General features: G+C 35.6%; 1 protein-coding gene across 1 annotated transcript in view; it reads left to right on the top strand.

Annotated features, from left to right (window-relative positions):
- The window catches only part of LOC118202522 (complement factor B-like), a 115,012-nt gene that overhangs the window by 25,964 nt on the left and 74,843 nt on the right, over window positions 1-14,205 (top strand). Inside the window, exons 6-7 of the mRNA XM_085814144.1 lie at window positions 947-1,135; window positions 6,406-6,585. Coding sequence (XP_085670270.1) covers window positions 947-1,135; window positions 6,406-6,585 — 369 coding nt within the window. The remainder of the gene's footprint in view (window positions 1-946; window positions 1,136-6,405; window positions 6,586-14,205) is intronic.

Genomic DNA, 14,205 nt, shown 5'->3' with positions numbered 1-14,205 from the left:
TCCGAGGCTCGAATCCCGCAAACGGGCAGGCTGCATGGTTGTTATCGTGGTTTTCCCCATGTATAACGTAAATGCTAACCAGTTTCCCTTAGAAAGTCCTCTTTTCCTTTAAGCAGATAGCCCTAGTGTGCTTTGTTGTAATAAACGAAACCATCAATGTCTCAAAGATTTCAAAATTTGTACTTTTCAAAGGAAGTCCCCTAGTTCATACCAGTTATTATTGATGAGTATTCAAGTCTTTAGTTCTGTAAATTCTGGATTTAGGTATCATCAACAGCAATCAAATAAAGCCTGCTGCATTGTAGCCCGTGTTTCTGTCAGTTGTAGTCAACACGATAACTCTTTCGAGAAATACCTACTAATAGGTAAACATGCTCTCAAGAAAAGCACAAATAATCAAAGCTGCGAGCTTTCATTTTTGATATCTGGTATGTTACATCGATTGTTATATAACTGTATCTGCATGATGAGAATGTCAGAAAAATTTCATTCCCTAGGGATGCGGTATTTCTAGCATTACTTTGAATCTTCAGGAGCTTATGGTATTAAAAAGAATTTACCACGTTTTCAGTTACAGCAAAATGGCAGCTAGTCTTAATTTTACGTATATTCTTGGTCGGGAAGTTCACCTGTAATTTATCCGAGAATATTCAAATATGTAAAATGCTAATCTATTGGAACTGGCGGATCCAGCAGGTTATTCTTAACTATTCAGCTTATTATTTACGATACTAGAAACGAAACTGCAGAAACATAACGAAATACATTTCATATAGTTCCTTCTTTTTGTTAGTGTGAAAGCTTTTTATTCTGTTCTAAAATATGCTTTTCTTGTTTTCTTTAAAAATTAGTTATTCAAATAGTGTTTCGTAAACATCTTATTTAAAGAACTAACTTTGTTTAAGTCATCCTCAATGGTTATCCTCTTTTTAATTAAAATTTTTAGAGATCTTTTGCACTCAACCAGAGCCACTTGTGAATGGATCTATTCCGGAGGTACAGTCTACCAATATTACAGCTTTCCCTTACGACTTCGAGATCACCTATGTGTGCAACAAAGGTTACCGACTGATTGGTGATAGCTGGAGGCTCTGCAGTAAGAATGGATGGTCCGGAGATGCACCGTACTGTGAAGGTAGGATTTATACCCATGTTTTCTTTCTATTTGTGCAAGCGACTAATATAAGGGGATCTCTTTACTGGCCCACACTTAAGGAATGATAACCGGCATTTTCTGATCACCCTCACTTCCACTAAAAAAACGCGATAAACTGTTGATGGCACAACTCACCATACCTCCAAAAAGATGTTATATAGCAACTCATGATGTCGCCAAAAGTTTTTTAAGTAGCAACTCACGCAACTGCCAGAAAGTATTTATTTGGCAGCCGACGGACCTGTATTGAGCACATTTGTTTTATGGCTATTGTATCCACATTAATTGTCAATGTCACAAGAATATATTCTACAACTCAATTTCCCCATATAGGAAAAGACTGAAATATATTTCTTCCTTGGGCATTGTACACTGTGCTCTGATGTTCTTGATTTTGTGAATAGTGTTAGTTTAATTAAATATTAGACAGTGAAATATGGAATCATATGTTTAATTACGGGATATAAACACGTCATCAATCCGCACACCCTCTTTTTTTTCATAACATCGGAATGTACATTAAAGTTTCAATTGTTCTTGGGCGATCGTATCTGCTGCGCAATGCCAATGCTGTAAGCAATGTCGAAACTGGTTTGGTTTAATTGATTATCGCGCAACATGGCAGGACTATTTGCCTCATATGAAATTATTATGATAATATGAAATTATTTCATGTTATTGTTATTTCATATACAGTGCAAATATTATTAGTAAGGAGCAAAATAAAAGTTTTGAGGAAGGGTATGAAATGTATAGCATTTCTGTTCTTATTTTTTAAATGTCAGCTAAATCGAAAAAATTCAGTAAGTCAATGAAATTTGAAAAATTACCTTCCGTTCCTTAATTTCCTAGATCTCATTTCCATTTTGCTGCCAGAAAGTAAATTTTTACCGCGTGCGATATTCAAATGAGGTAGAAAGAAGAGATTATTTAAATGAAGATTTTTAGAGAGAGAATCAGAGCGCATTCCGCCTGCTTGAAGGACACATTGCTAAAGTGATTCTTTTGCGATTAATATTCTGCGGCGTTGAGTTATTCTGCCATTAGGCTTGTCACATCGACCTTAGGTCAGAACCAACTTGCGTGTTATTCAAATCGTGAAACCGAAAGGCTAAACTTATTTCCTTTAATTTTAGTTCATCCATTATCTTATGCAAAAACTGTTGGCTTCTGTAAGCATGAGTTGGTGCCGTCTGCGTACTTGAACGCCTGTGACAGAAAATAAAAACAAAATCTATTCATAGTCAATAGTTGGTAGAGCCTCCACGAGTGTAAGTTACAGTCTCAACCCTCCGGGGAATGCTTTGCACAAGTCCTTGTCTGACCGGCTATTGATATTTTCTTCCACTTGGCTTTGGAGAACAAATTTAAGTTCCTTCATCGATATTGGAGGGTTGTTGCACTCCTCAATTCGGCAATTCAACTTGTCCTAGAGGTTGTTGGTATAGTTCAGGTATGGGCCCATTGTCACTATACTAATCCATAATGGACTATGCAATATGACAGTTGGCGATATCGTCCTGAAAGTAACATGGGTCTAACGAGTAAAATTGGCACGACGTAGGAAGCACACTGTCATCCTAAATATTACAGTAGTCGTCAGCACTGAGTTTACCATGAATTTGGATCAAGGTTTCAGGCCCGTGTGAAAAGAAACACCTCTAGATTATAATTCCACCTCAGCCGAACTTTACTGTGGGCGCAATGCATTCTGGCAGGACGCAGACGCCAGACCCAGACTCCGCCATCCGAACGTAGAAAGTGAACCTTATTTATATCTCCATACAACCCGTTTCTACGGTTCATTGTCAACATATTTTACACCACATTAACGAAGCAGCACTGCTGGATTTCGTGATCACAGTCTTATGGGCGGCAGCTCGATCATTAAAACCAATTAGATATGCTATCTTATGGGAATTATTCATCCAAACAACACTCTAGACTGTCTGTTATAATTCCCGGATTATTTGGGCCATGGGTTGGGTGCGGTTCATCCGAAATTCTCTCAATAGCACCCATCGGTCCCTAGCTCCCAGTTTCTGGGGTCTGCCGACTTGGGACACGTTCCGGCAATCACAGTTCAACTTCCACTTCTGAATCACATAGGCGACTGTCGAGTTTGGGGTATTCAGCTCGTTACATGTATGTCTCTTATGGATCAGTCATTTTTGTAAAACGAGACGATTGCACCTTTTTCAAAATCAGATAATTCGTGGCATTTTGCATATGACTAATGGCAATGTTGTTCCTTACGCGGCGTTTAATGGCGGAGGGCAGATATGGGCATTTGCATCGGTGTCCAAATACTTCTTGACAGATATTGTAATGCATGCTGCCTAAAAAGACCTTAAAAATAGTGACTCATTTTAAAAGCTTAATGTGCACTTATTAATGATTTCAATTGTCACATACGATTAGGAACAAGTTGTAAAAACATTCACAGATTTAAAAATAGTTTCAGTTATGAATCACTTGCTTTCTTGAAACGTAGATACAGCTAAAGTAAAACTGAAAACAATTGTATTGAAAAGGGTTAGTCATATAACTAATGTTGCCATTTATTGGCAAAAAACTTGACTCAAACACAAATTGCCTGACGGCTGAATGCATGACCTGAAAGCAGCTGTCGAGTCGGAATTTGTTTTAACAAAATAAAACTAATTTCGAATTAATTTCAACTTAATTTTAAATTTCACTTACGAAAGTTTTACCAAAAATAATGATAATAATGCAAAGGAATAATTTAAGTTTCCACTATCTATTTTGTGTTCGTAAGGAAATACGTTTAAGAACAATCTGCTGTAATTCAAAAAGTTAAATACTTAATTCGCTTACTGCTATTTACTTCAAATATATCTGATATGTTGAATTAACCCCTAAGTAATTTGCTTTTTAACATAAACTGAAAATATATAAAATCTGAAAATTTTCAAGTTTTCAGTTAAAACTTTCCGAGTGGAACAAAACTTGAGAATGAATAGTGTTAACCTATTCGCTTTCTTTCATACATTAAAGTTTTATTCGACACGTGCAGAAAAAATCCACGTTTTACTAACTCTAGCTGTGAACTCAACTGAAATGTAACGACTGCTATGATGCATGCTGGTGCTTTTCTGTTATTTTAATTAATCTTTGTATTAGCAATAAAGACGTAATTAAATTGTACTCACAGGTCGCATGCTTATCGCGGGCCGCCATTTTGTAATCACTGCTGTAAGTAGTTTGTAAGGTGTTTCAGAATCGTTACAAAAAGTACTTGTGTTCTGTTGCACACGGTGTTACTGAAATTCCTCTCTCTTTATATATAATTTCAAAATGTCAATGAAACTGCTTTGTTTGTTTCTATATCAGATATATCTCTATCATGCCGTAACAGACTTTTACTATATTCTCAGCATTCTATAGTTAAAACATTATTATAATATAATTCTAACTAACTGTTAACTACAGTTTATAGAATAGCAAGAAACATTAAACAATGTAAACATCAAAAGAGAAGAAAACCACGCCAAAGTAAAACTTTAAATTAGGCAAAAAGATAACTTTGTCATATATTTTTATTGATAATACCTTCTAAGTTTTTTCACTTTACCTTCTAATAATATTTATACTTTAAAAAAAGTCTTTCAAAGTCTTCGAAAACGCCAAAGGCATTTCTCCACCAAACTCATTTATGGTCTCTTTCGGTATTAAATCGTTGATTACAAACTTTCCAGCAAAATGATTGGTAGCAAGATTTCGATAATTCTATTTCACATGTACTGAAATTGATGAGATAATTCAACTTAAATTTTTTTTTAAGGCAGAGGGACCTGCACCTATTTGCCCTCGAAATCCGTAGATTTTCAATTAAAATAATGCCAAACACAAGGTTGTTGTTGCGCCTAATTTTAAATGAAAAAATATATAAAACGTATAATTTATATGAAGTGAAGAACAATATAAATAAGGTAATCATTGGAAAAAGCTACAAAACAAAATTCTTTCCGAAAACCGCCGGTCATATTTTTCTTCAAGCATACAGAAAAGACGTTATAACATCAATAGTTTGAAAACAGAAAATTATTTTTAAATATTATAAACTTGCGGCTTTGCACAAAGTGAAATATAGTAGTATAATACATTGGGTGATAAAAGTTTAATCAAATCCTTGTGCTCTATTTTTGAAAGAAATCTTTAAATGCAGAACTTCTACTGAAGGTGCATTTGATTTTTTAAATAGTTACTTCAGACAACTTACCTTTAATCATTCAGTCGACGGATTTCTCATTTGTGTGAAAGAGTAATAAATATAACTTTAACGACAGGAATGCAATGTGTTCCATTTAGAAATTTACTAAAATAAAGTGCTATACACCTCTATATTCATTGTTTCGGAGAAAAAAGCTTCATTTTTGTATATGTCTTAGTACTTCAATATTGCTTCTCTAGTGGCACAGCAGTTTTCGAACCGAAGTTTTACCTCAAATATTTTTGGAGCTATTTAAAATGTTTTTGAAGCCGGAAAACTTGAAGAAACAGAACAAAGCTCTCGTCGGTTTCGAGCTCTGGACACGTTTTCCAATTGCATTAAGATATCACGCGGTAAGCAGGGAGAAAGATACCCTTCATTCTACTTAGCAGATCCTTCAATTTATGCAAGGATGTAACATGTCCATATCCAGAGAGATAGAAAGTCATTAAAGCCCTACATTAAACGTATTTCTGTGTACTTACTTTCACAGCAGTGTTTTAGCTGATCCTTAACAACATCTAGACTTGTTTGCATGTTTCACTATCTTGGCGGAAATTTTCCTTAGGGTATGTGATGAGATTTTTTGAATGGTTGTCGTTGCTGCAATTCCTGAAGCAATAGTGGATTATCTGAGTTGTCAGTTCTTTCCGTGTATAAAAAGGAATTGAGAGAGATTAAGCGACCGACCGGCAGATATCTAATGAAGGCCTAACTTCTACTCATTACTATGTTTATTTACATCAGCTTTACTACAGCTGCTATATTCAGAGCACAATGCTTTTTCGATCCTGTATACCGTGCATATACTTTAATTCAATAGTTCACAAAATTTTGATGAAAAGAAAAGAACCCACATTTTAAAATAACTGGACGTAAATAAATTTCAAACGTGCTGTTTACTTTGCCTCACATTTTCCCTCATTAAAATTAATACTTTATTAAGTAGTGATTCGTGTTATAGGAACCCACTGTAAATAAGAGCATTAAATGCATTGAATTTCTTTTTATATAGAGATCCGGTGTTCAGATCCAGGGTTTCCAGAGCACGGCCTTTCTTCTAGTAGAAGCTTAAAAATTGGTAGCAAAGTCATCTTCGATTGTCTACCGGGTTACAATCTCATCGGATCACCTGAAATTTATTGTTTGCCTGATGGTCAGTGGAGCGGAGAAGTCGCCAGATGTGACAACAAAGGTAAATCTAATGAAGTGAAAAACATAACAATCTGCCTCTAACATATAATCAAAGTAACAATTATGTAACTTTAATTGTATTTTTAAATATTGGATTCCATTTTTTGCTGCTTTTCATTTACTTCCCACAAATAAATGGCGTCTTCATTTTTCAATCACTGGACAAAAGGATTCTTACTGTTTTTCTTTCTACATACACAAATGTTTTATTTTTCTCTTTTCACATTCGCAGCTGAAAACGAAGGTTCCATTTGACCTTCGAATCTATGCAGTGCTACAACTATTTTTATAGCTGCTTCAGTTCATGTTGCTAATTATTTAATTTCTTTGGTATTTACCACATTATTTATCACTTGCATAGAGGTAAAACGTTTTACTATACAAAAAAAAAAAAAAAAAAATTCCACAAAATACTTTTGTCAGATTGCGTGACTGAAATTTGAATGAGCATTTTAAGTGCTTTCACTAAGATATGTTTACTGTCCTAGATAACTACTGCCCTAACCCTGGTGTTCCTGTGAATGGAATGAAGAATAGTAGTCATTATGATATGGGAAGTAAGATTCACTTTCAGTGTAAGCCTGGTTATGCTTTGATGGGATCAGATGTTATAGAATGTCTACCGAACAAGACCTGGTAAGCAAAAGAAATGAAATGCATCGGTAAGTTTAAAATCTTTATAAGAAAATGTAGAACATTTTAAGGGCGCTAAATCTTGTACGCTGAGGAACAACGTGCTGTTTATGAAGTAAACTAGAAACTAAAATTACCACAAACAAAGCTAATAACAAAATCAAATTATTGATGTTAAAGGAGCTTGTCAACTTGAACTGAAAAGTAAATTAATTTCAACCATAATTAGCATATACTTTAAATAAAAGCTTTATGCATTTGGGCAGAATTCAAAGCATGCTTCTTTTTCGGTGTGTAGAATATTACACAAAATGTTTTAACACTTTGAAGAAGAAATACGTGTATAAGGTTTGCTGCAAAGGCATACACGTTTTTCTTGAAAATAAGCGACAATCTAATGATGATTTTGTTTTAAGTTAAAATCACTGTGGCTGGATGTCCTCAGTCGGAGACAGACCTGGAGAATGCGATATCTTGAGCAACAGTCGAACACTCTTTGTATCGAGTAAGGTCAGGATGGCAAGGGAAACATGCGGTCCTAAACAATCTTGTTGAATGATGCAGGGGCATAGGCCTCTAAGATAGGGCACAGTCATAGCCCTTAACATGCCGGATATATGACGAAGGTGGCCCACAGTTTCTGGGCCCGTATAACGATGACGAATACAAGCTGGCAACCTTCGTTCTCCACGATGCCTCCACAAAAGGATACATCAAACATAATGCTGTAAGAATACCCGAGATTAATGTTAAAAGACGACATGGTTGCCATTAATACGTCGAGTGACGTCGTTCATTGTAGGCGCAACTCTCTCTTCAGTAGCGTCAAGGGAAGTTGCAATAGTGGTCGCCGTGCTGACAGTCTGTGGTACTGCAGATGTCGTCGAATTGTCCGTGCGGACATTTGTTGTTCTGAACAAGAGCTAAGTTGTAAACTTAAGGAACGTGACGTGGCTGTAAGATCCCGAAAATTTAAGAGGACACCCTTTGTATCGAGTAAGGTCAGGATGGCAAGGGAAACATGCGATCCTAAACAATCCTCGTCGTCGCCCCAAGCAGTATAGTGGTTAGGGGACCCTGACTGCGGTACCGAAGGAGTCAAGTTTGAATCCCGGAGAAGGCACGGATGTAAAACTGTCTGTCGTTTCATAGGATGTAACGGTAGACGCCTATTATGTGCCCCACAATAAAATGGCTATCAGTTCTGGCCTTAGGAGTGGGTAATGCCATTATAGGAATGTGCCCGCCATTTGAAAAAATTAGAAAAAAAATCTGTCCTCTGGAGTGTTAGTGGCGTTAAGTAGGGCGCTTCTGAATTCATTGATTTCATATTCTCCTGGTAGTCATTTGTCACGAACATCACAAGTAACAGTCTCCCAGAACGATAAACCGATGCACCGATATACCCCGATATAGCCGCGTTCGATTCCGGCGTCGGTTGGTAGAAGTTTCTCCTTGTCATACAAGGTATAAACACGACTTTTAGACCAAAAAAGAAACCAACGTTTAAATGTGATTTCTAAATGAAAAATTATTTGTGCAATCTTCCAGTTTTTGCGCAATGTAGATGGCGTTATTCAAATCTGCTTTGTGCGCATACGTTGCAATGCTAATCCTTTGCATATCCCAGAATGTAATATTTTTGATACAAATTTGATTTTTTTCGCATCCCGTTTAATATTTATACCTACACCGCAGCGATAATAATTTCGGTAGCAAAAATGCGGAGCCGAGATTCAAAGTTCAAACAACTAAAAGAATTAACAACGTCCACTCTCAGTTGCGAAACTAGATTCTAAGTAAACGTTTCTCTACTTCAGTTCAAATACATTCTCTTCACCCTAACTGATTTACACATTGGCGAGAAAACGCAAAAGAAACAAGGAGTGACAGAAAAGGCTAATAAATTAAAATAACTATTAGTAACAACAATAGAGCCTTACACCGTGTTCAAGATCAAGTGTGATTTTTTTAAATTTCAGTGTGCAGTTTAGGAAAGCCTAAATAATTATTTCACGATGAGATTCTTAAATAATTGAAATAAATAATTTTTAATAATAAATAATAATTTCACGATGAGATTCTTAAATAATTGAAATAAATAATTTTTAATAATAAATAATAATTGATTTCTTAAATAATTGAAATAAGCCTTTTAATAATAACATGAAGCAAAATTCTGCATTCGATGAGTTTCAGACGTTTTGCTGGGAATTTTCAAATGTTGTTTGAAATTTTAACTTTTTGTTCGATTGTAGCCGAGATATAAACCAAATAATCCCAAAAGTTATTTTCCTGCAAGACATGTTTATTATATATCGGATATTACATGACTTATACAGCGGGACTGAAGTCTACACCGTCTCTTGATGATCAGTATGATAAACATTTTCCTCCAAAAGTAAGTACGTAAAGCATTTTCAGAAGTAAATTGGACATAACTAGGAAAAATTTACATTGTGATCGATACAAAATTTTTCACATAGGTAAGCGATTCGGCTCAATTGTCATAATTAAAACCTAGAAAGCTAGCATATTTAAATATATTTTAATAATTTATGGGCGTTCCTTAAAATTGGATTGGAATTCCGCAGTTAGTGCGGCGGAACAATGTAGGACCAATGGGTGAACGTCTGGTGTCCCGCCCACTTTTACTTGTAAGTGTACATCAAAATTTGTACACTAAAAATTATGTTTGAAAACAAAGTTACTTAAATAACGAATGTGTTTGATTTTCACCATCATACAAGATCTGCAAATGACGTTTGACTGGTATCGACACCAGACGAACGTATGATGAATCCATGAGAACACTAAGTTCACTCTAGAGATATTCATAAACTGGGTTGTGAGAGTATTATCATTAATAAAAATAAATGTTGGCACAAGTATTCTATATACACATTATGCAGTATACATTCTTTCATAAGTGCCAAGGTCATCATTCAGTTGACCTTTAGCCTTGAAGGTCGATCAGGGAAACCAATCAGCTCTATCGCTCTGCCAGCACTTTTGAATTCGTGGTGTTCAATAATAATATTATATTGTTTCGCGTTCCTGTACTCTGTAGACTTTGACAAATTGATTATCCGATTCCAACCCAAATTTAGATTCATTCGTGAACACGTTGAATCATTCACCTACCTTCCGATTCGCATGCTAGCGACTCCACTTTAAGTCTGGTCATTTGCCTTTGATATTTAAAAGATCCAAACTAACGACACACAGGCATAAAAATTATCTGCAATCGTCCTAGATATTGACTTCGTAGTAGTTACTTATATTCGAGTTTACTCAGTCGCTTAAGAAAAGTAAAATTTTCGGATGCATGATCAACTAGACTAAAATTGTTTATAAAAGCGAAAAATCTCGGATTGGCCAAAAGAATAAAGTTACCTTTTATAGACTTTCATATTACAATCCAGCCGATAACACTCTATTGTTGGTGAGATTGAATTATCAATAAAACATCTTCTTTACTTCTTGGCTTACCCGCTTTCTAGATACATTGTAGGTTGCATATGTATGGTCACTACTGCTGCTACACCTTGCTGAGCAGCCTCCAGTCAAGGGTACTCTCCATACGGGATTATCACCTATTCATCCAAGTGGATCTTCCTTCGGCCAAATACCAGACAAGGGCTGGAATGACAGCACTGACAGCTGTATTATGTTTCTGTAAAATATAATAACATGAGCAAACAATGCTTTTTAAAAGAGTACATGTTTCAAATGTAGATACATCATTATGGTGCTATTTTACAAACGAAAATAGTATTATGTATGGCGGGCAGCGTTTATGTGCAATTCAATACACATGCCCAATTCAGTACCATTTATATTTCTGGATTACACAATATACATATCAAAGTTAAGAATGAAATGATGCTAAACTACAGTATTGTAGACAACAATATACAATTAAATGTAAATGAAATTAAATATAAAAATATATACACTCTGAGACAAAAAAAAAAAAAAAAAAAAAAAAAAGTCGCACAAAAAAGAATTTATTCGAATTGGAGGAAAATCAGTAGATGTGATATGTACATATACAGAAAAACAAATGATTACAATTTCAGAAAACTGGAATGAATTATTCAATAGAAAGAGGTTTACAAATTGAAAAGTTACTAACGCGTTGCTCCTTTTTTGGTCCTTAAACAAGCACTAATTCTACTTGGTATTGATCGATAGAGTTGGTGAATGTCCTCCTGCGGAATATCGTCCCACAGTCTGTCCAACTGGCATGTTAGACCGGCAAAATCCCGAGATGCTTGGAGGGCTCTGCCCACAATACTCCAAACGTTCTCAATGGGAAAAAAATCCGGAGACCTTGCTAGCAAAGGTAATATTGGGCAAATACGAAGCTAAGAAGTAGAAACTATTGCCGTGTGTGAGTGGGCATTATCTTGCTGAAATGTAAGCAGAGGATAGCGTGCTCAGGAAGTGCCACACAAGTTAGTTAGTCAGTTCTAAGCACTGGCCCCCAGCCCACCTAGTAAAGTAGATACATACATTCCAAACACTCTCGGTGAATTAGTATATAAATGCGTCGTTTCTATTTCTGTCTTTTTTCTGAAGTTTAAAATCTTTATAAGTTTTTCTTTAAATTAGTTATTATTATTCAAATCTTCTTTATATTATCGAAATTCATCTTAAATTTACAAGTTACTTCAATTGTTTCTGTTTTCAGTATGATTTTCTGCTTTGTTATATCTCGATACCAATATTCTTCTTATTCTCATTCACAGTTTGCATAATATCTCTTGCAAATTTTTTAAACAATTTATAATTTTTAAACAAATCCTCAAACTTCGCAAATTTATATTTTTCTTTCACACTTCCAGTCAGGCAACAGTCCTCGACGAAATGCTTTGAATCGCCGAATTTATTACAATTTTTACACATATCATTTCCCTGGAGGTGGAACCATTTTAAGTAAGCAGGGAACCGTCCATGTACAGTGAGAGTTTGATTAACATCTGCATCTCCTAAAACTCTCATTTTTTTGCTAATTTTTATATATTTTAGATAGTTTTTGTTTCTTTCAGGGAGATCCCATAAATTTTTCCAGTCTCTAATAAGCTTGTCATATATTATAGTATATGTCTTCTTTTTCGAATCTTGAATAAAAACCTTTACGGTACCAACCCCCAGGGAGGCTTCTTTCGCTAGAGCATCCGCTTTCTCATTCCCATAATGACCAGCGTGAGCTTTAATCCAATGTAAATTCAAAAATATGCTTCTTTCGTAGTTCTAAATATATATGCTTAATTTCATTAACAATATTATTCTTTTGAAAGGGGCGAGAGAGCGCCATAAGAGCAGGTAAGGCATCTGAGTATAAATTAATGTAATACCTCACAACTAATTTCTTGATCCAGGATAAAGCCATTTTAACTGCCAACAATTCTGCTTGATAAACTGAATTTCATGGTTTCAAAGTAAACGTTTTGTAATCAATTTCAATACCGTGGAAAAATAGAACAAAGGCACAGCCGATGCTCTCCACAAACCCTGATCCATCTGTATAAATTCCAATTTCTCCAGCTGAAATATAGTCTTTATCGTAGGATATACCGTAATATTCGCTAGGATGGCTTGAAGTCAGATTATGTTCTAAAAAGCCTCGCTGGTAATTGCTTTATCTTCACACATTATTTTCTGTTTTATACTATATTTCAGACAAAATTTGTCATAAGTAAATTAAAATTGTAGTGAGGGAGGCGGTACACCAGCCAGTAAGCAACTTCTGTCGGGACTGTTCTAAATGATCTTGCAATTGCAAGTGTCCAGGCCCTCTGCAATGAGTCTAATTTATGCCTTGTCTTAAACAGCTCCCCTGCTCGATCACCCCATCCGCTAATACCATAAAGAATTTTCGGTATAATAACATTTTTGTAAATATCCCTCAGGGTAAAGCTTTTGTCAGAAAGAGTGATTGGAGTAAAAGTATTTTTATAATAATTAAAAATTTTTTCTATCTTTCGTTGCATTGACTTAAAATGCTCTATAAAATTCAACTTATCATCGATCACTACACCAGGTATTTAAATGTATTCACAAATTTTATTTTTTTTATCATATTCCAATCTGGGGTTCTCACATTTCACCCTCCCCGAGGGAAAACATACCATTTGTTTTTTCAATATTAAATTCTATATTTTGCTCAGTACTCCATTTCTTAAAAACATTTTCAAGGAGGTTAAAAGTAGCCTCTATTTATCCAAGGGAGTCTCCTGCAATAGTTACCACAATATCATTGGCATAACAGGTAATATTCGTATCAGGTACATTTTCTTGTAGTAATTTATTTGCTATGAGTCTCCAGAACAGGGGAGCACTACATGAGCCCTAGGGACAGCCCTTTTCAATTTTATAATGAAGATTAATTGTATTAGAGTTGACCATAAAAATTAGTTCTCTATTCTCCAGATAACTTTTAATTATATCAAATACATCTCTTCAGATGCCAATTTCTTTTAATATAGACAGAAGGGAGAACCAGCTAATAGAGTCCCACACAATGGGGTGTCGAATACCGTCGACGTACCGCTGTGATGCAAGGTTGATGTGGTTGACAACCATCGGGGTCCGTAGAACCCTTTGGTGAAATGGCCCCTCAGACCATCATTTCTGGTTTTCGGGCTGTATGGTGTGCGAAAATCAGGTTGGTATCCCATCACTGTACGAAGCACCTTCAGACATGTCTTTGCTGTTCATATAGGCTGATTTTAAAGCGAAACCTATCACTGAAGATATCAGGTCGAATGTACGTGACGCCACTTCAAACGACATTGTCGGTGTACAGAGTTTCATAGTAGTCGGCGCAAGGGGCACCATGAGTTTACCTTTCTTTCTCTGAGCCGCCTATATATGGTCCCTGCAGTCACAGAAGCACCAGTTGCACGTACGATATTGATGAATCTGGAGCTCTGGGTGTTACTCTGACGATTCATCGGTCCTCACGTTCTGTGGTATCTCT

This window comes from Stegodyphus dumicola, chromosome 3 (assembly GCF_044657685.1).
Source record: "Stegodyphus dumicola isolate Sdum_Otavi_A_Nest chromosome 3, ASM4465768v1".
NCBI classification, from domain to species: domain Eukaryota; kingdom Metazoa; phylum Arthropoda; class Arachnida; order Araneae; family Eresidae; genus Stegodyphus; species Stegodyphus dumicola.
Note: the sequence above shows the minus strand (reverse complement) of the source record. Positions and strands in the feature narration are given on the sequence as shown.